This window comes from Stylophora pistillata, chromosome 7, assembly GCF_964205215.1.
Source record: "Stylophora pistillata chromosome 7, jaStyPist1.2, whole genome shotgun sequence".
NCBI classification, from domain to species: Eukaryota; Metazoa; Cnidaria; class Anthozoa; order Scleractinia; family Pocilloporidae; genus Stylophora; species Stylophora pistillata.
The window spans coordinates 3,115,252-3,142,524 of record NC_142525.1 but is presented as its reverse complement, the minus strand read 5'-3'; the positions used below and the strand labels follow the sequence as shown (position 1 = coordinate 3,142,524).

Here is a 27,273-nt window from a genome sequence, read left to right as displayed (position 1 = left end):
TGCCTACAGGATCCGGGAAATCGTTAATATATCAAGCACTCCCGCTCGTGTTTGACCATGTTACCGATGAAAGTGGTCATATCATTGTTATTGTTGTTGCGTTGTACCAACGTGCGGAAACACACGATAATTCGGGCCGATTTCCTTTACCGGTGACAAGAAGCCACGAACATGACTAATCAGGTTCGCTCCAGCTAGCAGCGGACTGGCAAATGAAGAAGTACAAGTAGTGTAGGAGATACGTATGATGCACGATCCTCGCAGTAGATAGCGCTATTTATGCAATAGCGAAAATCAGACCTGAAAAAAATCAGGCCTGTACGGGACTCGAACCACTGACCTCTGCGATACTAGTGCAGCGCTCTACCAATTGAGCTAACAAGCCAACTGGGAGCAGGCCGTTAAGTTGGTTCGTAATAAACCCGTGAAAGTGATAAATGAGATAGAATAAATATATGAACTTCATATATTTATTCTATCTCAGTGTAGGAGATGTTGGCCGACCTAAATTGCAGTGTTCTCGAAGCTTCGCCCGGTTTGTTGACGGCAAGCACGCGCTTTTTTCCTCCTGATCTCCATCTGTAGGTCGAAGCAAGCGTTTAACCCTTGGCCTAGATTGAAAGGCGTCTTGTATTTCCTTTTTATTATTGATGTAATTTACTGTTTCCTATAATATTCTGACTTTTATAATCTGTAGTAACCTCTTGAAATACTGCGAATAAAGAGTTTCAGTTCAGTTTTTAGCTTCTTCTACTTTCTCAGTTGCTCGCTGAAACTTTAACAACCGCTCAAACAATCTAGCGTTCGTGTCGTTGGCGTAGCAGTTGACGTCTATGTTAAGCGTAGATTCTATAGTTTCAACCAAATTGTGAGAAGTTTTCCCAAAAATATATACTCTATCTTTACCAGGGCACAATGATGAACATATGAAACATTTCGAGCTCGCATCGACAAATTTCTTCAGTGTTTCTCCCGACATGATAGTTAGATCATCTGCCACATCCACATTTTCGCGCGAAACCTTACGTCATTCAGATTTTCTGATATGTGATTGGTCTGTTCAATAGACCGCGACCAAACCGCAAGGACAATGAGAAAGGAATGCAGTTCGGTTGTCAGCAGCCGTTCTTTTGGGGGAGCGTTGCGTGACATCCAAAAAAAACGGCTGCAAGGGAGACTAGGTCACCCCTAGCCTCACTCCCGTTCAAAGGCTTGGCCACCAAGCATGTAACTGTAAAATGGACTATTAATTAACACTTCTGCATTGTAAATGAAAATATGTTTTGACTTCTTCAACCACAAAAGAAATAACTTGAACTAGTAAACTAAGGAATAAGGAAAGTATAAGGAAAAGATGGCGTCTTATTGATTAATGCCAAGAACATTTTCGAAGTTACTTTTATTCAATCATGCATTTTTTAATTTATTTTTTTCCTATTTTTCTTGATATGCAAAAAGGAAACAAGGACCACTTGAGGTTACTTGATTTCTTCATCTTTTAATGTCTTTTTTTGTTGTTTTGGGTATACATTTGCCTTTTTATCTAATCAAACAGAAACATGAAGTCGATGGCACTGAAACAAATGAACCAGTTGGTTTTAATGACGTGTATCAGGTAAAAACAAAAGAGGAAATCATTTACACTATTTTATTGTAATTGTCTCCTTAAATGTAGAATGTAAAATATTTGATTTTTTTTTTCTTGTGCAATTTTTTTTCCAATGACTTAAAAGTAAGTTTCCATGTTCTTTCTTTGCCAGGAATTCAATGAGAAGATTGCAACAAAACACAAAATTATGAAGTTCACTTTAAGGGTAAACTTGAATATACTAGAATATGTTTGCTGGATACTGATCGGTGTATTTCAAATCTTGTTTAATTTTTTTTTCCTCTAAAGTGTTGTCATGTGTCTGTTTAGAAAATTCAAAAGGCTTATGCTTTTGAGATTGAAGATGTCCCTGTCACATCTGAGTACCTGGAGGTTAGATTGTTACGAGGATCGAATTATTTTTACTGAATCTGTCACGCAATCCCAGACTTTTCTAGAATTATCTATAATCTGTAATATTCCAGAAACTTCTTTCATGTGACTCAGCAGTTTCCAAAAATAGTACAACTTGTAATACGCTATAAATAGTAAAAGAACATTCTAGATAACTAAAGTAAATGTATAAAAGCTGGCTTGTGAGAAGTACAAAGGCGATTTGCCCGAGGGCTCACCCTCGTGGCTTGCTGACTGAACTTTTGGAAGCTATGATATGACGAGGCTATGACCTTTTGACCTTGCGATATCCGGAGAGAAGAAAGAGATGAAAAAGACGATAGTCGAGAGAGGAAGAAGATAGAGAATACAGAGTTTACTATGGAGTCCTTCGGAAGAGTTTGTGTGCAAGGAAAGAATGCGATAAATCAAGAAAGCCAAGCGCTGTTGTCTTCAGTCGGCGGAAGTTGGAATTGGAGGTTGATCAAGACGATGAACACTTACACGGCATGAAGGATTGTAAGCCTGCTTTATGAACTGCTTAACTTAATCTTTAACCTAAGTAAATTAGACAATGTAAAACTAATTAAATAATAGTTAAAATGGGTAACTGCTTGTTGTTACATTTTTGTTGCGTGCCATATATCGTACTCGGGAGTTTATTTTCATATAAGCTTTGTTAGCGGACATTTCTTGGTCATTCGTGCACGTAACAAGATATTCAGTAAGTCAGAATCTTGTTTATTGGTGGCATAAACTTTAAGAAATATTACCTCATTGTATAATTATAATTACTAAAATTTTTACTAACATTTTAGGGAAATGCTAGAAAATTGTCCATCAGATTGATTAATTTGATGAGAGCTGATACCCTGGGTTTATACAAAATCAAACTCTGAGGTTGCTGTTTGATCTTATTTGTTTCACTCCCAGGAGAGACTCTAAAGGAATTTCCCCCTAAAATACCAAATTTATATATTCTTGGGGAGATAGGTAATGAGGAAAAAGGAAAATAGTCGTGTAGCCCTTTGACCCCTGAGAATGATTGACTTCTAGTTTCTCGTTACTCTATCACTGCTGAGTCAAATAGTATGGTCAGGAGAATTAAGGAAATGATCACTGTTTGGAAGCGAAACGGAAATCAAACAAACACGTTTATTCGTAACACGGTAAACGGTAAACTCACAGTAAACATGATAAATACTAACGACTGCCAAACAAATTGCCACTCAAAAAACTCAAAACTTTTAACTCCTCTAAATGATTTATTCACGACATTTTAATGCGAGTTGCGTGCGCACAAGTTCGGTAACTTCTTAACAATCACAAACTCTAGAAGTTCTCGATTGGTGAATAAATTCTCCTTGACACCACCTTAGGAAATGTGTAGAGAACAGTATGGAGAATATGCATAGTGATGTTATTGGGGTAAAGGGCTGAGAGATTTGATCGGATTTGACATCAAATTCTTAGCACCAAAATGATAGGGAATGTGTAGTACAAAGTGCAGAGAATTGAAACTTAAATATTTGAGCTGGCAGTGGAGACAACAGCATCAAACTTCCCTGTCTTAAGAGAGAAGATTACCTGAAAATTGTCCTCATTTGCTTCTGGACAGGCAGACGGCCCTCAGTTACCATCGGACCTGTCTGGACAAACATTCAGTCATGTGTTTGGTACTAATACTTCAAGGTAAGGTTCACTTTGGCTTATACCTGGGGGATTTCAAGGGTTGAGGTGTAATTGGGGAGGGGAGGGAGAAGTGAGTCTTCCAGGTAGGGCGGGGGGGAGGGGGGGAGGCAGGTGAGTATAGGCTATGTGGTGAAGGTAAGGATAGAGTTATATTACTTTTACCCTAACCGTCCCCTCCCACCCACACACACACATCACGCGTCAAAAGTGTTATTTATTTACGCCCTAACACTTGCAGCAACAATTGATAACTTTGGAGATATTCCATGCGATTGTTTAACTCGAATGATAATTGATTTTTTGTAATGTTCCCCTTGGAGGGAGATTTTCCTAAGTTAAGTTCATTTCTATTTCAGTCTTGAACTCCTTTTACTCAATCGCAAGATGAAAGGACCTTGTTGGCTTAATGTCAAGTTACCTCGTGAGTACTTACAGTGATTAAAAAATAAACTCTTTTAACTGATTCTCCTACATTTCTTTCATTGCCAGCTGTGAGAACTTTGTGTCACCACGGAAAAAAAATATTTGTGAAATTTATGTTCTTTTACTTTTCTTTTCGGTTTTTTTAGAGCTTCCTCAACAACCAGTGAGCTGGTGCAAAGTAGAGGTTGGTATTCTCACTGCTGGAGCGTTCGCAATATGTATCAACTGTTTTCGGTAAAATGTGTGAGGCTTTGAACAACGCGAGTCGGTGAGAGGTCTAGCACTGAAGAGTACTAGCCCCCTGGCAAACTACTCCTTGACTTGTCCCAAATCTTGCAGCGGGCGGAGAAAAACGCCCGTCTTGTAGCGTACTAACGAGGACTGCTCGCAGGCTCAAAAGCTAACAATACCAATGGCCATTTAGATATGATTTTCAACGAAATTTACTTTAAATTTTTTTTTTTTTGACATGGTGTCTTGTAGGCTGTAGTCCCCAAACCTGACCTCCTTGAAGTAGCAAGTCAACAGGATCCACCCCCGTCTATGGTAAGAACAGAGATAAAGCAGAGTGTGTTTTTAAAAAATGCCGATGTCAGGATTTTCATTTAAGAAAACCTAGTTGCAGCGAACTAGGGTAAAGCAACAGGACCCAGTTATTCAAAAGGCGGATAACGCTCTCCAACGGATAAATTGCAATTCTGCGGATAAGAGTAAACAAAACGTACTGCGCTGTCCACTGGATACAGAATTGTCTTTTGTCCATTGGATGGATCTTTATTCGGTGCATAGTCATCCACCCTTGGGCCTAGCGAATGCTCTCTAGGCTGAATGAAAAGAAAACCAAGGCACTGAACTTTAGCCAGAGGATTTTCTGATCTTTTTGTGTACTGAACGCGTTACGTTGTGTCGCAGTGGCTCTATAAGATGCTGCTAACATGAAGAATTTTATACTGTTTTTCTTTCTTCTTGTAGGTTGTCATGAGCCTCAGTTTTCGGACAATGTTGAACACCAAAACTCACACACATGAGGTGAGCTACAATAGTTCATTGAAATCTTGAAATAGCCTTGAAATGGTCTAGCTTACCGTAAAGTCTCTCTGGCTCAGTGACATTACATCGGAGCTTGGAATCCAATGATCTAAGACCTGATTCCTCATAAAGACTCAGAACTTTTTCTTTCCCCCACGGTAGTGACACGACTTAAAAACATCATCCTTTAAGTTTTTCCATGTTTTGATTTTAGATCTTTGCTGTGTCAGCTCTGGTTCACCATCAAGTGTCATTAGACAAAGCTGCACCCAAACAGAAGTTTCACTATTATTTCTGTGGTGAGTTTAACTACCATACTTGCTTATAACTTTAATAATAACCTTATTGAAAATGAAACGCCTGTGATGATATTTTGAAATCAGCAATTACTTAAATAACCCGAAAACAAGGAAATTACTTGAAAAAGAAGCTGAAATCTCAGTGTGGAAATTTTACGCGATATACACAAAGAGAATAATTTATTTGGACCACAGGAATAAATTTGAAGGCGTGATGTTCGATTTCTCTTGGGGACTCTGAATGTTTTCTTTGCCGTCCCACGCTCGTGACGATACAACAAGCATCTTTTTCCACTTCTTTACCAAGTACAAAACTTACCATCTTTCTTACATTATTTACAGGATAAATTTGTTTGCAGAATGAGAGTTTAAATCCACAACCCGTTCAATTTTCGCGTTAATCAGATTTGGGTAACATTTTGGGTCTACCCGATTTAAGACGGCGTCATCCGACTTTTGACGCTTCCGTCGGATTTGGGCGTCTCCGTTCGATTTTGGGCGTCTCCGTCCGATTTTGGTCTTTCTATCATGGTTCTGTTTCATGATTCCATGTCAGGTTTTCACGACTTTTTTGAGACATCTTATTCAGATACAATCACATCTGTATATCTTTTACTTTTCTGTTTTAGCTGTAAGCAAATCCAACGATCAGATGTATCCTTACGACTTTAGAGATGCTGTCAAAAAGAAGGTAAAAAACGAAAATACTTGCCAACTCTACCCGATCATTCAAGAATTCCAGATGAAAGTTACTTAGCCTGTGCCACAGGTCACCAAACCTCTCACAGAAAATTGCCAGAGTCTCAGTCAGCGAAGACAAGCAAGAACGCAGGCGGGCAAAATATGGCGGGAAAGTCAACCGCCCCATTCAAGTTCTTGCGCTTTTTCGGGCATCTCCCGTGACCGCAACTTTGATCAGCTCCATCCAAAAACGTGACATGCTAAATCTATATTTTTTTTAAAATCTAAAACCGTTTAGGTTTCTATGCTCTTCCCACCTCATGTGCGTAGTGTGTGTCAGATGAAGGAAACTTAGGCCCGGTTTAAACGTCGCATTTTACATGCGCCGAATCTAATACTAATTTAAGTCGACCTGAATTAAAAAAGTTCGGCATTTGATTTAAACGTCGCATTTAATTGTGCCGAATTTAATTGCCGAGTGCGAGTGACAGCTTCATTCCCAGACTCCGCTCCAAGTCCCCCGCTAATATGGCTGACAAAAATAAGGAGGCTATTTTGTGTTTTCGGCGTTTATGCCTCTCAAACACCATTCGTGCTAACAGGAAACGGCAACTTATAATCCAGATGGCAGTGCATCATCTGCTAGCAAGAAAAAGACGGCTTCTGTATGTTTGTTCCCTTGTTATGCTTTTCCTATCCCAAAGAAATGCTATAGGACGTGTCCCAAGACCCCGATTGTGCCGTCGATTGATACAAAATGAAGGCCGGTGGCACAAGTTATGGACTATATATTCTTATGTTCGATTCTTTCCCGCCAGTTTTCTTTGCGCATGTCATGTACCATAAAACTGTTGTGTTATGTGTAAAATATAATTAAACATAATTTATGAATTAGATTCGGCACATGTAAAATGCGGTGTTTAAATCAACTGTCGAACCTCAGTCGCATATTCGACTGGATCAGTCGAATATTCGACTGAACTCGTATTTAATACAAATCTACTGAATTTAATTGATTTAAACGTCGCATTTTACATGCCCTTAATTCGGCAATTAGATTCGGCGCATGTAAAATGCGACGTTTAAACCGGGCCTAAGCTCTTGCAGCAAAGAAGCAACGGTTTGATCGCAAGACAATAGATGTGAGGCATCTTCCCTGTCGGGGGATGGGACAGTGCAGAGGAAGGTTTCCTTGGAGAGGGGGGAGGGGCGAGCGGCTCGGTAATTGGCAGGATTTGACGTCTATGCAAACTCGACGAGCAATCTGTAGGCAGTTCTTTTTAATTTCTTATCGTTATCTCATTAGCAAATAAACATGGAGATTACGACATCAGTGAGGGCTCTTTTAGGACTGTTCATGGCCAAGATTCACCAAATTGACCCGGATGTACTTGTGGTATGCGACCTTTATGTTTGAAGTGTTTTTTCAAAGTGATGTTACACCAGCATGCAAAAAGAGAATGTTTAACTGACGTTATAATAATGTAATTTTAGAATTTACTCGATATTCAGCTCTAGCGCACACAAAATTCAAATTCAAATGAATATAGTCAAATCCATTCGGCATTTTCATTGTTGAAGTAGCTATAATAACCCGGAATATTGATTTAATTTTAGCGAACAGGCAGTGTGAGGTCAGAATCATGGCGCCTTAACTTATAAATGGATTCTTGTCGTTGTAGCTTGTCGTTTGAGTCGTAAAATGTCGTCATCACTAATTCTACCACTCATTTTTCCTGTCTTTTTTTGCTTAAGGGTTATGATATCTATGGCCTTGATCTCGATCTTCTGTTGCACAGAATCAGTGCTTGTAAGGTGAACACTACAGCTTAAACAATCTACGTCTTAACAGTGCGTTAGCAAAACAAAGGATGATTCATTCCAAAACCTCCAGTCCTTGGGAAGAGCAGTATACCTCATTACTATACAGTTGGATCTGCAAACGGTCAAGATGATGGGAATCCTTCATTCTGATCCGCTCACAGAACCCATCTTGTTCGTGATTGCCTGCTGCCCCTACAAAAGCCAAGCCCTTTTGCTATGCGAAAAAGCTTTTAATGACCAATTTCGTTCGTCGGCGTTTTTAATATTTTTACGTATCATAGCAAAATGAAAAAAGAAAAGAAAACTTAATACTCAGTATCTTGTGATCTTGACCACATCTTTGGTCAACAATATATGTGTATAATGTTTCTAGGCTCAGTGCATAGGGTCAGTTCTTTCCTATGCTGAAATCTCTGGTTATCTTTCGTTACGCGATGATGTTGCACATAATGTCAGAACGTCTATTAAGATTTTTTAGAATTAAAACTGAATTGAGTTTATGTATGATGTTTCTCTAGATTCCCCATTGGTCTCGCCTTGGACGACTGAAGAGAAGCGTTCTTACCAAGCTTTCTGTAAGTGTCTCGTTCTCACTTTTATATTAGGGACCTTAAGCAGTCAGGACGGCAACGCCAAGGAAGACTTCGATTAAAAAATGAATTTGTTCTCTTAGTTAGAATTTCAAAAATGACTGCATGAGCTTACTGTCTCATACGGCGCCACAGCTCAACTTTAGCATGACGTATAAAAGTAGCGTTCAGTGGATTGTAGTTTATGTCTGGATTTGTTGGTTAGCGGTTGTAGTATTGTCGTCAGGTACATGGATAGTTGGTATGTGGGAGAGCCACTGAAAGAAACAATAGGTCGCATCGGGAAAACTGCAATCCACTGAATACTTCATTAATGCTACCAAGACTGTTCAGATACCAGACGACTACAAACTAGTGCCATTTGATGTGAAATCACTATTCACAAGTATTCCACTTCAATTGGCATAATAATGTACTGAGACTGCAATCCGACAATCTACCGACCCACTACCGCTACCGACAGACGACATCATCGACTTGCTAAACATTTGCCTAACGTCTACTTAGTTTCAGTACAACGGTAAACACTACAAACAGTTACACGGCACTGCCATGGGGTCTCCAGTTTCTGTTGTTATAGCAGCAATTGTGATGCAGAACATCGAGGAACGCGCCCTTTCGACTTGCCGACAAACGATACCGCTTTGGTTACGTTACGTTGACGACACATTCACCGCCATTGGACACGACGAAATCGACGCATTCCACCACCACCTTAACAAACAAAACACTGACATACAGTTTACCAGAGAAGTCGAAGAAAATGGCAAACTTCCTTTTCTAGACTGCCTGGTAAGCCACAACGACAACTCATTACGAACGACAGTTTACAGAAAACCGACACACACCGACAGATTACTAGACGAGTCATCCTACAACCCTACATCACACAAAGCCACAACTATCAGAACTCTAACACGACGCGCACAACTAGTATGCGACTCGACAGACAGCTTATCCGACGAGAACAAATACCTTCACCGTGTTTTTTCGAAGAACAACTACAACAACGACTTCATCCGACGAAACACTCACCGACCCACTACCACTACCGAAACAAACGACACCGCAACCCCTACCACTACAGCAACCATACCGTACATAAAAGGCATGTCTGAAAACATCTCGCGCATCTTACTACCCTTCAATATCTGCGTCGCCCACAAACCCATCACCACACTACGTCAGTTACTAACCAACGTTAAAGACAAAGACGAACCGAGGAACAGACAGGGAACGATTTATAAGATCAATTGTTCCGACTGCCAAGCCTCCTACATCGGTGAGACTGGCAGAAACGTCACAACAAGACTGACCGAACACAGACGGGCGACGAGGAAAGGTGATGTCAGCAATCACATTGCTGAACACCATCAACTTACCAACCACAACATTGACTGGGACTCTGCGCAATGCCTAACCTACAGCACTGACTATTTTCAACGACTGACTCTGGAAAGCTGGTTTACTAACTTAGAACAGACTCCCCTAAACAGATGTCAACAACTACCCGCTCCATACAAACGACTCATTCACGACATAAACATCACAAACGACCGAAAAAGAACGACCTAACTTTACCGACAGATCGAAACAGACCAATCACGACCGACTTACGTCACTTGAGTCTTTCAGCCAATAACATCACGGCAAAACCGACTGATCATTTTACACGAACTGGAATAAGAACATTCTACTGACAACAATCATTCACTTGTCTCTGATGATGACTTCCGCACAGGTTGTTGAAACGTCAATCACTACCACGGACAACAGTCCTTCTCCGGACTACACTCACCCGGACGATCAGACTACACCTTCATATGTTACCCCCGGGTTCAAGCCATTTACTGCACAGAATATTATGACTTGTATATAAAGGCTTCTATTGGTCTTCATGGTAAATGTTGTTGATTTTTGAACAAAAGAACTGCTTACTGTACAGAGAACTCACTAAAGCCAGATGACAGAGAACAATAGTTCAGGCAATTTGGTTTCCATCAATGAGGCTTTCTTAGGCCTTTCTTTAGCAGCGATCTCTAACGCTGCCTTTCCTCTGGATCCCTGGGAATTAATGAGACTTCCTAGGGGCTTTGTACAGAGTTTATTGTTTAAGCTCTTTAGTTACCATAAACTTTACCCTTTAACTCCCAAGATCTGATTATGAATTCTCCCCTCTAGCTGCTACACATTTCCTTATAAATTAGTTAGGAGAATTTGGTGTTCAATCAAGATAACTTCTACCTGATAAGTTTGAGTATTCTCATTACCTGTTTGCTGGATCATGTATGGAGAAGTTACAGGTTAATCACTTGTGAGAGTTAAAGGGTTAATCAACCTCTATATTTACCCATCATCCAATGCAGTGTTGTTCTCCCCTATTTTAAGCATGTTACATGTAGATATAATAAACCTCCAAACTGGCAGGGCAAATCCTTTTCGCACTGTTGAACTTTCAGGAATTCCTAGTGGTTTTCAACAGTGATAATAGGTACTGCAGGGTGTGCATTTTACATGTCACAACCTGAGAAGAACACTGCTAAGGTTTATACTTTTAAAAAGTATTCATTGCTCTTGTGATTGTAGGTTGAAACAAGTGACAGACAGAAAATGTGCTCTTTCTCACAAAAGTATGTAAAGTGATTTGAAAATGTGCCTTCCCAATGAAAACCACATGGCTAATAAAAAATAATTACGCTTTCTCATCATTCTTGGAATCTATATTTTGCTTGGTAATTTTTTAAACATCATTTTTGTATTTTCAGAACAACAGAAATTTCTGGTGACAGCTTGGGAGACAATTCCAGAGAATGAGGAATCACATCAACAGGTAATAAATAACAAACCATTTTACTACATTTTTTAACAAAATGTTTTGCAAAATTTTTATGCTAGTTGGTTCTTCATGCGCTGTCCTATAGTGCTCAAACTGGACTAGTGATAACCTATCATGTTAAAAAATTTTGTTAAATTTTTGGTTTTGATTAAGGATTACCGGTATGATTAGAAATTATAACATAATAAACACTGTGTGCATTGGCTGATTGGCCAATTCAATTTCTAAGGGGATGCTTTATTAGATTTTTAGAACCTGTGGTAACTAGTTATGTCATTAAAGCGATAGAACACATTTTCTGGGCTCTTTAATTAATCCACTTGAGATGTCCTTAAGCAATAGAACACATTTTCTGGGCTCTTTAATTAATCCACTTGGGATGTCATTAAGCAAAAGGGCACATTTTCTGGGCTCTTTAATTAATCCACTTTGGATGTCATTAAGCAATAGAACACATTTTCTGGGCTGTTTGATTAATCCACTTGGAATGTTTGGAGAACAGAAGTAGAGCTTTCCTTATGTTCTCCCAACAGCTTTATCAGGCTGTAGAGCCCAAAAAAGTGTGTTCCATTGCTTCACTAGATTTGATTGTTTACTTTTGTTTTAACTCTAGGTTCTGTCTGATGTCAATGCTGATTCCTTTTCTCTCCCACTTCAGGAAGTTGACAGTAAGTGCAAAATCTAGAAGAACACTAATTTTTAACAAACCTCCACAATGGAGGAGTTCCATTCTGCCATGATTTACCCCTCTACTCTTACAAAATCAGACATGTGCTTTATCTCATTTTGAATCTACAATTTTAAGAGAAAAAGTCCTCTAGTTTTACTGGTTTGATGCTTATGAAGATAGATATAAACTGCCAGGTAAACAAAAAGCAGAGGGCCCAATTTCACCTAGGGTACTCCAAGCTGTTTTCAGTTGCTCCCAATTTAGTCATTCTCTTAGGTACTGTCTACTTGTGTGGAAAAGTCTGGATTGAATCTGCAAAAATTTACATCAGGTGAAGTATCTTCTTTTAAATTAGTTCGTTTTGGATGTAAAAACCTGTTACGCTGTATGTTCACAAGAGAGAAAACAAGGAAGTCAGAACAAGAGAGAGTTAGATAAGTAACCCTGAAATACCCAGAAGTGATTAATATGTAACTTCTCCTTATAATATCCATACATCATCCAGCAAACAGGTAATGAGAATATTCAAACTAATCAGATGTGGGTTGTTATTCTTAGCTACACCAATTGCTGGTAACTTACTTACAAGGAAATAAGCAGAGGGGAGAATTAACAAGTAGATCTTTGCAAAGTTAATGAGTTAATTAAAAAAGCCAAGACAAAGAAAAAGCTCTGTTAGGCTCTTAGACTGAGGCAAACCATTCTTTTTTTTTTTTTTTTTTACCCTTTCACTCTCAAGATCTCATAAATAATTCTCTTTACTACTACTACTACTAATAATAATAATACTTTATCCAATCAAATCACAAAATAAGTAATTTGAAAGAAAGGGAGACACCAGAGGTTAGCCCTATCGAGGGTGTCCATCATACAATTCTTATAAGTTTGGAGAATTTGGTATTGGATCAACTAATAATCCTTCAATTGACATTGTTCTCTTTTCTCATCACTTGTCATCTTGAAACTTTCTTCAATTTGTAAGGAGAAACTGACGACTACCTGACAACTACACAAACGTGTCATTTGATGTGAAATGGCTGTTTACAATCCGACAATCCACCGACCCACTACTGCTACCAACAGACGACATTGTGGACTTCAAGTTACTGAACCTTTGCCTAATGTCAACTTACTTTCAGTACAACGGTGAACACTACAAACAGTTACACGGCACAGCTATGAGGTCTCCAGTTTCTGTTGTTGTAGCAGAGATTGTAATGCAGAACATTGAGGAACATGCCCTTTTGACTTGCCAACAAACGATACTGTTTTGATTATGCTACGTTGAGGATATATTCACTGTCATACGACAAGATGAAATCAACACATTCCACCAACACCTTAACGGACAAAACAGTGGCATACAGTTTACCAGAGAAGTCTAAGAAAATGGCAAACTTCCTTTTCTAGACTGTCTGGTAAGCTGTGACAACAACTCACTACAGACAACAGTTTACAGGAAACTGACACACACCAACAGACTACTAGATGAGTCATCCTACAATCCTACATCACACAAAGCCACACCTATCAGAGATCTAACACGACGTGCGCAACTAGTATGCGACTCAACAGACAGCTTATCCGATGAGGACAAATACCTTTACTGTGTTTCTTCAAAGAACTACAATGATGACTTCATCTGATGAAACACTCACCGACTTACTACTACTACCAAAACAAACGACACCGCAACTCCTACGACTACAGCAACCATACCATGCATAAAAGGCATGTCTGAGAACATCTCGCACATCTTATAACCCTTCAATATCCACGTTGCCCACAAATCCATCACCACTCTACATCAGTTACTAACCAACAAGACAAGGACAAACCAAGGAACAGACATGGAGCGATTTAAGATCAATTGCTCCAATTGCCAAGCCTCCTACATCAGAGAGACTGGCAGAAACCTTGCAACAAGACTAACTGAACACAGATAGGCGACAAGGAAAGGTGATGTCAACAATCACATTGCTGAACATCATCGACTTACAAACCACAATATTGACTGGGACTCTACGCAATGCCTAACCTACAGCACTAAGTACTTTCAATGACTGACTCTGGAAAGCTGGTGTCCTAATTTAGAACAGACTCCCCTAAACAGGTGTCAACTACTACTGGCTCTATACAAAGGACTCATTCACGACATTAACATTACAAACGAACCGAACAGAATGACCTAACTTTACTTACAGATTGAAACAGACCAATCACGACTGACTTACGCCACTTGAGTCTTGCAGCGAATAACATCACGGCAAAACTGACCAATCATTTTACACAAACTGGGCTAAGAACATTCTACTGACAACCACTATTCGCTTGACTCTGATGATGACTTCCACACAGGTTGTCGAAACATCAGTCACCACCACTGACAACAGTCTTTCTCACGACTACACTCAAACTGACGATCACACTATAATTTCACATTTTCTTGAAATTGAAACTAAAATTTAAATTGATCTGAGTGACTTTTTTCAACAAGAAACATCCATTTCTTTGTAGGTTAAGCCTGAAAATTTTAAGTGGTGTTATGCTATAAAATGGGTGGTCAACTTCAGTTGAGAGTTTCTCAATTTGTAACCAGGCCTCCCTTTCTGAAAAGCCTTCCTTGGCTTCTCCCCCCTCCCCTGGAACAAAACTCTAGTATTGTTATTCATTTTGCAAGGTAGCACAAAGCACTCATTAACCCTTAGACTGCCAAGATCTTACTGTTAATTCTCCCTAGCTGCCACACATTTCCTTTTAAATTAGTTGTGAGAATTTGATGTTAGATAAGGATAACAACTTCTACCTGCTGAGTTTGATTACTCTCATTACCTGTTTGCTGGACAATGTATGGAAATGATAAGGAGAAGGTACATGTTCATCACTTATGGAAGTTAAAGGGTCAAAGCTTATTGATTACCAGAGGAAAAGTACTGGCCTGCATTCCATAGAAGAGTTTTTAATATTCCTCTTCTCCCCTACTGTCATAAGCCTCGCATAAAAAAAACCTGAAAAATTCATAAGTTCTGCAGGGCTTTCTGTGGTCAGTTAACTCTCTACTCTTTACCCTAAAAGATAAACATGTAACTTCTCTCTGCAATATCTATACATTGTTTTACAAACATGTTGTGAGAAAAAACAAGTGTATCAGCTAAAGAGAGTTATTGTGATGAAACACTAAATTCTCTTTCATAATTGACAAGAAAATATATAGTTCCAAGAGAAGACAATAATTACTCAAAAAGATCTTGTACTTTACCTGCAGGAAAAAGAAGTTCAGGTCAGGCAAAAAATGGATGAAATCAAAGGAAAGCTTACAGACAAGTCCCAGGAGGTGCTTCAAAAGTGGGAAGAAAAGTCGGGCAACTTTATAGGCAGCTTTATTGACATGTTTGGAAGGGATGGTCAATAGTCCATTTTACAGTTGTGTGCTTGGTTGCCAAGCCTTTGAATGGGAGTGAGGCCAGAGATGACCTTGTTATGATACAAACCTTGCTGCCTTTCAAATGTAAATTACTTTGTTATCATGCTAGGTAGATACAGGTCTCTATCACAACAAGGTCATCTTTAGCCTCACTCTGAATCAAAGGCTTGGCAACTAAGTACACAACTGTAAAATGGCCTATTGGTAAGCTTGGTGAAGTCTTTCTCTAAAACAAACATTTTTCAAGAGGAAGAGAACAATAACGGCGCCTCTAAAAGTGATTAAACTTTCTATTGCTCTTAAGCAGTTATGTCCCTTATTTTCAGCATGACTGTTAAAAGAAACCTTCAACTTGTAGAGCAATCCTTTTACCTGCTGAATTTCAAGAATTCTGAGCAATTTCAGGGGTTAATATGAGGTATAACAAGCAGTAAAGTTTACCCGTTATCACGCAAAAAGGAGAACACTGCCAAGGACAGATCACTGATCCCATAAAATTCAGTCTGACAAGACCAAAGATTCTCTTAATTTTTTGTGTTTGTCTGTGCCTTCTTTAATTGTTATAATAACTAAATATTTGAGCAGCAAAATACTTTGTTGGTAAAACTCAGGAATGTCAGTTTTAAAAGATTAGTAAATTATGGTAATAAATTGTAAAAAGATTCATTAGAAAGATATATAAATGAAAAGAATTTTAAAAATATGTAGAATTTTGTAGTTTCAGCAATGTCACCTCACTTTCTACCTTTTTATTTAATCTTGGTTAATATTTTTTTCAGTTATGACTTTTCCATGTAATCTGATCTGTTAACCTTAACCCAAGGGATCAGTAAAACCTCTTTATTGTTTTTATGCTTTGTTTTCTGACAAAATTAAAATTAATCTTTAAACTATTTATACTAAAACCCACTCTAAACTATGGTACCTTTGTAAATTATTGTAGTAATATCCACAGACATAAATTGAATCCTTAGGCATTTGATGAAGTTTTAAAACTAGAAAAAATAATTTTAATGCTACTTGAAGCTACAATTTTAAGTTGCAAGGAGAGTGAATTTTGACCACCATGCAGATGAGTTTAATTAAATTGACGTAACTGCTCGTCAGTAATCCATACCTGAAGGCAATAAATGAAAATTCATGAAGGATTAGAAAAAAAGCCTCATCTTAGTTTCACTGTAATTTTGTGGTAAACTCTAAACATTAAATTAAATGTTAAAATTAACCTTATTTGAGTAAGTTGCTGAATTTGAATTGTTAGCAAGTGAATTCCTTACCAGTACTTTTTTAAAATTTTAAAATAAATTTTTTTGAAATCCAAATGGTATTACCATAATCTCTTTAAACTTTTCATTCCTTTGTCGCTTCTATGAAAAGATGTGTGTTGACAACCGTCAAGTCATTACTTCTATTAAAAGGTACTTGTGAATTAAAATAATAACAAATACATAATTTTGTTTGTTGATATAAGGAGTAACATTTGCTTTTTAAATTATGTGTGATCAGTTACGTAGTGAACAAAATCAAAGTAACTATCTTTTGATATTCATGTTTGCTTAGGGAGATGACATCCCTCTTTAAAAATTGGTCAATAATTTTGGTCAATAATTTTGGCAAGCATAAATATTTTTTAATTTCTTGTTGGTTAAATGGACTGCTTTTTTTCATTCTTGTTGCAAGAAATTTATGGATTCTTTCCATGTTTATTCCTGTCTTATGCCGTATATGTACCAACATGCAAATATTTCAGCTATTTGAATTTATATTTTTGCTTGTGTTCCACAGAACCAGCTAATTGGCAAAGGCAAGGACACTATATTTGATGCAGGGGCACGAATTAAGGGGGCCGGTGTCAGAATAAAAAGGGCACTGTCGCCTGGACGAAACATAGACCCAATGCTGGATGTGTCTCCATCTTGTTCCCCTTCGTCATCACCTAAAGTTTCTCCCCTGTCTTTTGAACCAGAAATTAGTGATGATGACGATGATGGCATTGATGAGGGTAGTAACATGCCAATTTAAATGATTAAGATATAAACACTATCTCCCATTCAAATAACTGCAAGTTATTTGTCATTATTAATAGCAATTTATCAACAAAATTGAATGATTAAATATACTATTTTTTTTTTAATAATTCTGTTTTTGGTGATGAAGAAGAGAATCATTAACTTTTTTTTTGGCATCTAGTTGGCGTGCTGAGATAGATCTGGATGTACCACTAAGCTTGAAATGTGTAAGTAAAGAATGGAAAGGAAATCAAAAGAATGCAGCAGTTAACCTTGTAACTCTTAAGAGATCTGATTGTTAATTCTCCCCTCTAGCTGTGATACATTTCCTTGTTAATTTGTTACAGGAATTTGGAGTTGAATCAAGATAACAACCTCTACCTGATAAGTTAAGATAGTCTCATCACCTGTTTGCCAGATAATGTGTGAATATTTAAGGGAGAAGATACATGTTTATGGGAAATAGGGGTCAAGATGCTAACAAGACGTGATGGATCTCTTGAGATGTAGATTTAATTTTTTTTTGTTTTTGCTTATTTATCCCAACATTGTGAAAAACAAACAAATATGATCATGTGTGCCACTTCTATGCTGTAATGGCCGCCTTAAAAAGAGAGGCTAATGTTTAAGGTTTCTTAAAATATGAAGTTCAGTTCCATTTGGATATGATCGTAAAGAACTATTTTCTCATTGACATCTCCATCATTGACCTCAATGTAAAACAAAAGCTTTAAGAATCTTAGAAATGGCTGACTAGCTATAGCTTTGTGATGCATTTTGGTCTGGAATAGGCTGGAGAACAAAATTAATACATCATTAATTGCAATTAATGTATTTGAAAAAAAGATTAAGGATTGAATTATTTATGTTTGTACATTACTTTACAAAAGATTGAGTAATCTACAAATTTGAAATACACAAAAAAACTTTTCAAAGACATGTTTCAACATGGCTTGTGTTATCTTGGTCATGGCTTAAATATACCTAAGCTTCAAATTTGAAATAAACTAGGATACAATGTGGTTACAATATTTCTAGCTATTGATAGGATTTTCTGAAGCAGTTTGTGTTTCATTTTCTTGTCTCTTCTATAAACAAAATTAATGAAGTGGGAAACATAAATTGATTAAAACTTGTTTCATAAAATGTTTCTCGAAGGAAATTGGAATAAAAGCAGGTGTATGCAATCATGATGAAAGAAAAGATCACGCAGAGATGGGTGGTATTAATTTCACATTGTTTATGTCTGTTTTTGTCTTTATAGCTTGTCTATATAAATACTGGTACTTTGTAGTATCAATTCTTTGCTAAATGAAAGATGGTGTAGATGTGTCTTAACAAAGTTTTTCTTGTTTTTAGATGTCTTTTTATTATTTTGTTTGCTAATGTGTACACTTTTCTACCTAGGATGATCACTTGTATCATTGTTATTATTAGTAGTAGTGGTTTCAAAAAATTGACACTTGAAAATGTGTAATTGTCATCCAGAGGCCAACAAATGAGCAAAAGGCCATCTTCTAACAATAATTTAGGATTTTCTAATTCTCATATGAAGTCAATAAATCTAATCACTAAGTGTAGTTTGCTTTTACCAAAAAAGAAATTTTCTAATGGTACTTAAAATATGTAGATTGTAACCTCCATGATTTTTGAAGTAATTATCTTACATGATGTAGTACTGATGTCTTTAGTTAGAAGTTAAAAGTGAATCTTACCTAGGAGCTTGCACTTAGAGGTAAATTGAAATAAAATATGGAATCTTTGTCTTAAAACTGCAAGGAATGATGATTACAAGGAATTTTTATTATTGTTTGATATTCAAATAAAATTATTTTCTATTTACTTCGTTGTCAAACCAATAGAAAATTAAAGAATAATTAATTTTGAAAATGTGTTGTTGATATTTATTTCTGTTCCTGAAAATTCTTAAATTCACCTACTTTCTTTTGTTTTTTTCACCATGTGAAACCAGAGATGTCATGGAGATTTTGATTCTGTACATGGGGAAAGTTTAAATCAATACATCAGGCACCGGTTGTTCAAAGGATGGATAACACTATACAGTGGATAAATCTCTATCCGGTGGATAGCACAGTATGTTTTGGCAACACTTATCTGCAGGATAGCGATTTATTCATTGGATACTGTTATACGCTCTTTGAACAACCAGAGCCAGGTCTCTTTAAGATTCTCTGCTTTTTTTATCAATGTTTTTCACTAATAATCCCTGTCAAGCTCCTGTTAGTGGCATGATGAGCTTTGCCTGGCCGAAGAGTTCTAATTCTAATTCTTAATTAATGGTCACAAGGAATGAGAAATCAAAAGATACTAACAAAAATTGCTACAGAAATTTGCATTCCTTCAATTTTGCAAGTTTAGTGCCTTCATGACTTTAAAGTTATAAGGACAGTGGAAGAGTTTCCAATTTGTGTCAACCATTACAACCTCATAGGTGAGAGGTTACACTGCCAAGCAATATTCTAAATGGTGACATCCATCATCAAATATTTTGCACATTTACAAAACCATCTCCTAAGTTACTGTTAGGAATCTCAATCCGTGATTGTGTATTGCAATTTGACACATACTTTTTCTTAGTCAAGATAAAAAGTACACATAGATTAGCCCTAACACAGGGTTCAATTTTAATTCAGGTTTCTATATTTCTCTGTTCAAAAGCTGTTTTGGCATAATTTTCCCAATTCTTTTTAGAGCATTCAATCATAAAATTGTAGACACATGGAATTAAACTGAATTTTCTTTTAAAGCTTTCAGATTTTAAATCAATTTTCACAAACTGTGGGTTATCTTATCCCACCTTTGAACAACCTGGCCCTTGAGTACATCTATTCTTCAATTCCCTTTTCCTCATTAGAGAAGACTGCCAAACCCTAACAATTATGAACTGTAACTTTTCAAGGCTTCAGAAGTGATGATAGGATGTTACTAAAATGAGGAATGGGGAATAGAGAATGGGAAATGGGAAATAAGAAACTGAAATGGGAAAAGGGAAAATGACATGGCAAATTGAAAATGTGAAATGGATTGTTTGAAAATTAATTGTTTATAATGCAGAATATATATTTTCAGTAGTGATTATCGATATCCCCATAACCTGTTTTAATAACATCCTGACACAGACTGTGTTTCTGACACTTGCTCAAAAATTAAGCACTAGGGCAAATATCAGTGAAGGTTGTCGGAGCCACTATATTTCGTTCATTCTAGTCACCAGCTACTGGTGTCCTGCAACGGAAAATTTCCAGGAAAACACTTCAAAGCTTCCTACTTCACCAGCAGTAAATAACAGGGTTGACAAGGGAAGCTAACAAAACTACACACAGTGCACAGCCTACCATAAGAACATTTACTGCTGCTGCACCAGGTTTTTTCCAGCTGGATGTTAGGATAATAACCCCAGCCATTATTGTTGTCAGGTAGGTCAGAAACGACGCTAATAAAATGACCACTATCACCTTGGTAGCCCTCTTTTCTTTCTTTACTTGCTTAACTTCTTCTCTTCTTGTGGTAGTTGCTCTGATTTAATTCTTTTATTCTGACCCTGTAATTAAAAAAACAAAAAAAAGAGTTTGTGTAAACCAAAGTAGCTACAGAGACCATCATAATGAACAGTGAAATGCTATGCCAGATAACCGCATAGATGAAGAAAATTTCTGTCTTTGGTGGCTGTTGAAATAATTTTTTGAATACTCACATTCACAAGTATTGCAAAGAACAAGGAAAAAACTACACAAGTGGTAAGCCTGTGGTTAGTCACAATTTCTTGATATCTTCACAGTCCTGGATCTAGCAAACCTAGTTCCCAGGGAATTCTCTCACACTCCTTGAGGAGGGAATAGAGAGAACCCTGAGAATGACCACAGGATATTGTCCACATCAGTGATAATTATACTATTTTGAATCGATTACCGACCTACTGAGACACTCTGTGATGTGAGTGCTGTCTGTACTGTCGATAGGATCACACAGAGGAGACACAACAGGGTGAGCTTGAATTGCCAGATAATACTTAATGTCTGTGATTTAAAGACGTTAGGGAAAAAGGCCTCGATCATAACAAAATTTTGTTGTGAAATTAAACTTATCGAAGCCAAGATGCCTTCTCTGCCGGACTGACGGAAAGGGATCATGCCAAAGTAAGGGTGTTACATATGAGTTGGTTTGCCGTGCTTGTAAATTGAAATATGTAGGAGAGACGTCCAGAAGTGCGTATACTCGTAATAGAGAACACTTCCATCCTTTAGAACGGCGAGAAGAGAGCTCTGTTCTGTGGAGACGTTGTGAAAGGTATGATGGAAATGAAGTGGGCTTCGTAATGAATGTAACGGGGGTTTTTTGTGATGATGCAATGTTGAGGCAGATAACCGAATCTGTACTGATAAATAAGATCGAAGAGGGAAAGTTAATCAATTCCAAAAGCAAGTGGAATTATGTCAACGTCCCTAGGGCAGTTATGGCAATGTGACAGTTCTAGAGACCTGGATCCGAGCAGCTACTTTTCGTGTGTTACTACACGACGCGCGCGTTTTTTCAAAAAATTTTTCAAATTTTTAGTTTTTGTTTGTCATCAACTGACGAGGTTGTAGACGAAACTAGTTTTGAAGTTTTCGCAGTAGTGTGTTGAAAGTAGAAGTTAGTTGGAGTTTTTTCACTCACATGGTTTATATGGCATAACAAAATTTGTTACTTGATTAATAATATACATGAAAAAATTACTCAGTTCTGATTGGTTAAGATAAATGCAGTTTTCAGGTAATTTAGCATAGAAAAGAGTTAATTCAGTGCAGAAGGGGGTTAATTCAGTGCAAAGGGAGTAACAAACCAGACATCCTGATAATGGTCAATAATCAAAGAAACTCAGAATTACCAAACTCACTAAACAATTCCTTGAACTGTTTGGCTGGACTCTGAGCTTTTTTGTGCCTTACAGATGTAAAAATTTCATTTTGTCTTATTGTTTTGATCGTATGCGGTTGTTTTGACCAAATGTTCAATGTCACTCGCACGGTTTGAATAAATTATTTTTGCACATGATGTGCACACTTTTCTTCTGCATAATTACGATAAGCTACGTTGTATTTTTTCACATATATTATGAATACATAAAATGTTTGGAACCGAAGATGAAACCAACCACGTGAATCATTCACAATATGTCGAAAAGTGGCGCAAAGCAATGACAGAGGCCTACAAATTGGCAGGCAAGAAGTCCAGTGAAGCAGGCACTGGTGCCAAACAACGTTATGACCATTTTGTACAAAGTTCGATATTGCTGCCTGGTGATAGAGTTCTTGTACGCAATCTAAGAGAACGGGGTGGACCGGGGAAGCTGTGCTCGCATTGGAAGGATCAGATTCACAAAGTCGTTAGTCGTAAGGGAGAAGATAGCCCTGTGAATGAAGTCAAGCCTGAGGCTGGCCCCGGGAGGAACAGAATCCTACATAGGAATTTGCTATTGCCATGCAATAATCTTCCCATTAACATCCCAAATGGAGTTAGTCAGAGGAGAGAAGAAAGGACCGAGAAAGATAAGCGTAGCACTGCTTGTCAGATACCCGCACCACAGGTCGAAGAATTGGAAGATGGCACCTGTAGTAATGATGAATATACAATCACTCCAGGGAACCCTTACACTGGGCAGTTCATAGAGGAGGCGGTTACTGAGGAGCTCGCTAAATCATCAGTTGAAGAGAAACAGCCTAGGCTGACACAGTCGGAGGATGCAATATCGGACCACGCCCATCGAGGGAAAGTAATCAGCGATTACAGATCATTCACTATATCCTGAGTTTCAGTCTGCATATCATAAAAATCATAGTACGGAAACGGCTCTTGTTAGAGTCACGAACGATATCCTCATGAAAATGAACACTCAAGAAGTCACCTTCCTGGTCATGCTCGATCTCAGCGCCGCTTTCGATGCGGTTAATCATAACATCCTCCTTACTCATTTGAATGAGGAGCTTGGGATATGCAGATTGGCGTTAGAATGGTTCAGGTCGTATCTGGTGAAAAGAGGCCACCGAGTCTCCATCGACGGATCTCTTTCAGAGCGCTTTAGCCTGGAGTGTGGTGTCCCACAAGGGTCATGTCTGGGCCCCCTGCTCTTTCTAATCTAAGCATCCAAGCTATTCAGAGTGGTTGAAGATCAACTTCCACATGTGCATTGCTATGCCGACAACACACAGATTTTTCTGAGTTTCAAACCTATCAGTAACACATCCCAGGAAGATGCAATCCGTGTGATGGAATGTTGTATCGAGAAGATCAGGCGCTGGCTGATCCATGATAGACTCCTTCTTAATGAGAACAAGACTGAGTTTATTATTATTGGAACACGGGAGCAACTTAACAAATTACAGGCTATGAATATTAAAGTAGGTCGTTCAGAGATAAAATCTAGCCACCAAGTTAAGAACCTTGGGAGCTGGCTTGATCCAAACCTGAATATGCGCCACCATATTACTAATGTATGTAAGGCGGGTTTTTTCTACTTGCATAATATTAGACGCACTAAGAAGTATTTATCGAGAGACAGCTTACTCACTCTGGTACACGCATTCATCACGAGTAGGTTAGATTACTGTACTGCTTTATTGTATGGCCTTTCCAAAGAGCAAATAGCTAAGTTACAACGCGTGCAAAATGCTGCCACCAGACTAATTATGGATATCGGGAAGTATTCTCACATTACTCCAGTACTCTATGAGTTACACTGGTTACCAGTACTAGTGCGTATACACTTTAAGATCCTATTATTAACTTTTAAAGCCATCCATGGCGTCGCACCCACATATATTAGCAATCTTTTAGTTATCAAACGCAAGTCCTTGTAGAATCTTAGATCTAACTCAGGTATTTTATTAGAGCCACCTAAAGGCAAAATGCTGGCAACTCTGGCTAAACGTGCATTTCAGGCAGCTGCAACGCATCTATGAAATAAGCTTCCATTGCAATAATGCAATATTCGATCTGTAGAAATTTTTAAGAATTCAATTAAGACTTTTCTTTTTAAGCAAACCTTTTAATAGTAGATAAATTATGAATCCTATATAGCCAATTTAACTGTAATATGTAATTATTATTTATTTATTTATTTATTTTTTAATTAGATGAGATTTTAATATTTAGAGATATCAGTTGTAAAGCGCTATTGATCTGTTATTGTAAATAGCGCTATATAAGAAATATCTTATCATTATTATTATTATTATTGAACTGTTTTGGAAGAGACAGAAGAAAGCGGCTTAGAGAACGGAAAGGGACAAGATCCCCTAGCCCAGGATAACAACAGCCCACCAGACAGTCCAGAACTGGAACCTAGGCTTAAGTGACAGACACTCACCAACAGTTCTGAGGTACAACACACTTGGCAATCCCACGTATGAGACCCAAGATGCTGTACACGACATAGCCGCCAACAGTTTTTCTGGAACTCAATTACCCCAGCGTGGTGCTCCGAATCTTCAGTGGAGAACAGGTTTGCCAACTGTAAAACAGTTTCAGCTACCCCCATACTCACCTTTGTCCCAGTATCCAGTAATCTTTGGCTACCCGGGAACGTACCTGCAGTATCCACCCATGCCTCCACCTGTGTTCCATCCGGTTAACCAGTTCCCTGCTGCCTCACCTATCTTGTATCAGCCAAGGAGTGATCTGATACAAGCACCCGTAACCATGAACTCTGGGCACATACCTGTACCCGGCTTTGTGTTTTAATCGAACTTTTAGTAAATTAGGTTGCTCAACCAAAAAAAAATGCACTTAGATTTACATCTCAGTTGTCATACTTCCCAATGAGGCAAGTGCATCCTATGGACGGGAGATGCTACCGTGGTTTTCAGTTGTTGCAGCCTTTTATTAGAGACTGATATGTCAGGATCCTATTATTTTACAAAGTTGTGTGTAACCTTCAGTAGCACTCCCCTTTACGGGCATGAAACCTATTCATCTGTGCTTTTTGCGTATGCCTATTTAGGTGCAAGTGTCACGGACGACACTTTTCTTCAGGGGGGAAGTTTGTTAGAGCGTGAACGTAATGGAAACATGTGACTTGTTACATGGCAACATCCGAGACAGTTAGAAGAGAGTTGTTGTTGTAATTTTTGAAAAACAAAAAACAAGAAATATATTCTTCTAGAAGCGTTAATTATTAAGAGTTCTTTGTGGTTCTTGGAGTACGGGTAACATTTGCTCACTACAAATGCTGTATTTAGTAATTCCTAGGAATTACTCGGAATAAGAGGTGGGAATGTTCATGGTAAGTTCAAACAGGAATTCAATTCCTAACTGCAACAACTCTAGTTCTAAAAACCAAGAAATTCCCCAAAATTCCATGTTTATAGCCAACAGGACTTGGAATCCTAAGAAATTCCTAGGATTTCCAACTCAGAGCACTAATCACTTCCCTGAAAGACTGTAAATCTAAAAACTTGCCGGAAATTCCAGGAATATTTAAGAATTATTAGGAATTTGAGGAAAACTTCGGGGCAACTATTAAAAAATAAATACGTGCATCAACTCCTGACTAATTAACAATTATTCCACGAGCGTGCGTTGGATTTGAGATGATAGATAGCCAACGAGGCACGTAGCGCCGAGTTGGCCATAATCATCTCATATCCAACAAGCGAGAGTGGAATAATTGTTTTATTAAAAAAACACCCCCAAGATATTAGACAAATCTTCTCGACTTTATTTTGTGAAAAGAAACCGGATTTAACATTTGTACAGAAATTAGATTATGGTATATTGGCTCATATACCATAATGGCTGAGCCAATAAAAAGTCTTGAATTGCATTATCCAATGATCCAGTTTTTAATAAAAATTCAAATAGTCAATGAAATTTATTTACGTGCTTAATTTAGGTTTACACGTAAATTACTTTCAATTGTATATTAACATCAACATGTAGTAATATTAGGATGAAATTTGATTTCTTTTACTTTTCTTGAAAATTTAATAAAAATTATCCTCAAATAGTCAAATAGTCCTAATGAATCATAAACTATGTTTATTGCAATAAATACTATCAGTCCAAAAATAGTCTTTAAATTAATCATTTCATTTGGAATGATAGTACAAATAGTATTTAACTCTTTCCTCACAGAGTCAGGGTTTGATTTCATTTTATGCGGTTGTAACTTCTTTGCATAAAACTCTTGTGTGTTAAAATTCAAATGTAAGCTGTCAAGCAGCATTTTCATGTTATACTGTTTATTTTTGTTGATTCTGCAAAATTAAATTCAAAGATTTCTACTCAATTTTGACTTAACACTCTGGGAGTGAAGGGCTTAATTACTGTTAAATAATTAATATTTGAGTGAAAATCTTCTTGTAACTGTAACAATAAATTGTAATGAAGTTATCCTAAACTGCAGACTAAGCAGCTGTTTGTCTTTTTTCGCTGGGCTCGCAGCTTATCAAACGTGACTAAAATAATCCTGAAACCTTTAGCTTGCTGATGTATTTGTTTCATTGTAAAGCGTACGCTTAAGAAAATGTGACATGCAAGTGACCGATTCGATTCTACCGAATATCGCAATTTTTACTCACCACAAACTTTCAAAATCGAAGCTTTATAAATTGCCGCTCGACCCTTGTACCGGCCAGTTGACAAGTGAACTGTTGTCCCTTCTTTTAACTCCACGGCGCCAACGACTTGCTTTTCATTTATAGCACTCACGCTATTCTCGTTTTCCCATTGAAAAAAGGTAAAACCCATCTTTAGAGTTGTTAAGCAAAACAGTTGATAAAAGAATTTAAACGCACCAGCGAACCACCGATGAGCGC

General features: G+C 37.7%; 3 protein-coding genes and 1 long non-coding RNA gene across 4 annotated transcripts; 3 read left to right on the top strand and 1 right to left on the bottom strand.

Moving 5' to 3' along the window:
• The first annotated feature begins 171 nt into the window (after positions 1-171).
• LOC148726178 (DNA polymerase alpha catalytic subunit-like) lies at positions 172-11,070 on the top strand. Its single transcript, XM_088728684.1, has 15 exons — positions 172-183; positions 1,556-1,615; positions 1,761-1,814; positions 1,919-1,981; positions 3,600-3,673; positions 4,030-4,094; positions 4,243-4,280; positions 4,580-4,642; positions 5,069-5,125; positions 5,340-5,424; positions 6,054-6,115; positions 7,412-7,501; positions 7,861-7,920; positions 8,448-8,504; positions 10,261-11,070. Exons 1-15 carry the CDS (start codon positions 172-174, stop codon positions 10,396-10,398), a joined length of 978 nt encoding a protein of 325 aa, XP_088584810.1. The 3' UTR covers positions 10,399-11,070.
• On the top strand, positions 8,511-10,233 carry LOC148726179 (uncharacterized). The gene has a single exon (XM_088726978.1). It carries the CDS (start codon positions 9,072-9,074, stop codon positions 10,092-10,094), a length of 1,023 nt encoding a protein of 340 aa, XP_088583104.1. The 5' UTR covers positions 8,511-9,071; the 3' UTR covers positions 10,095-10,233.
• Positions 10,483-15,425, top strand: LOC148726177 (uncharacterized). Its single transcript, XM_088728683.1, has 5 exons — positions 10,483-10,504; positions 11,285-11,349; positions 11,969-12,023; positions 12,302-12,356; positions 15,291-15,425. The coding sequence occupies exons 1-5, from the start codon at positions 10,483-10,485 to the stop codon at positions 15,397-15,399; spliced, it is 306 nt and encodes a 101-aa protein (XP_088584809.1). The 3' UTR covers positions 15,400-15,425.
• A 2,084-nt stretch (positions 15,426-17,509) lies between these two features.
• On the bottom strand, positions 17,510-27,205 carry LOC148726176 (uncharacterized). The gene is made up of 2 exons (XR_015989366.1): positions 27,037-27,205; positions 17,510-21,020 (listed from the first exon to the last, which is right to left on the bottom strand). It is a non-coding gene; the product is annotated as an uncharacterized LOC148726176 (long non-coding RNA).
• Positions 27,206-27,273: the final 68 nt, after the last annotated feature.

Bases quoted from the DNA above. Each gene is read 5' to 3' on its own strand.
- LOC148726178 (XM_088728684.1), top strand. The intron at 4,095-4,242 runs GTGAGTACTTAC...CGGTTTTTTTAG, and splicing joins GCTTAATGTCAAGTTACCTC to AGCTTCCTCAACAACCAGTG. The intron at 5,126-5,339 runs GTGAGCTACAAT...TTTTGATTTTAG, and splicing joins CCAAAACTCACACACATGAG to ATCTTTGCTGTGTCAGCTCT.
- LOC148726179 (XM_088726978.1), top strand. From the start codon at position 9,072: ATGGGGTCTCCAGTTTCTGTTGTTATAGCAGCAATTGTGATGCAGAAC.
- LOC148726177 (XM_088728683.1), top strand. From the start codon at position 10,483: ATGACAGAGAACAATAGTTCAG. The intron at 10,505-11,284 runs GCAATTTGGTTT...TTGTATTTTCAG, and splicing joins GACAGAGAACAATAGTTCAG to AACAACAGAAATTTCTGGTG. The intron at 12,357-15,290 runs GTGAAGTATCTT...CTTTACCTGCAG, and splicing joins TCTGCAAAAATTTACATCAG to GAAAAAGAAGTTCAGGTCAG.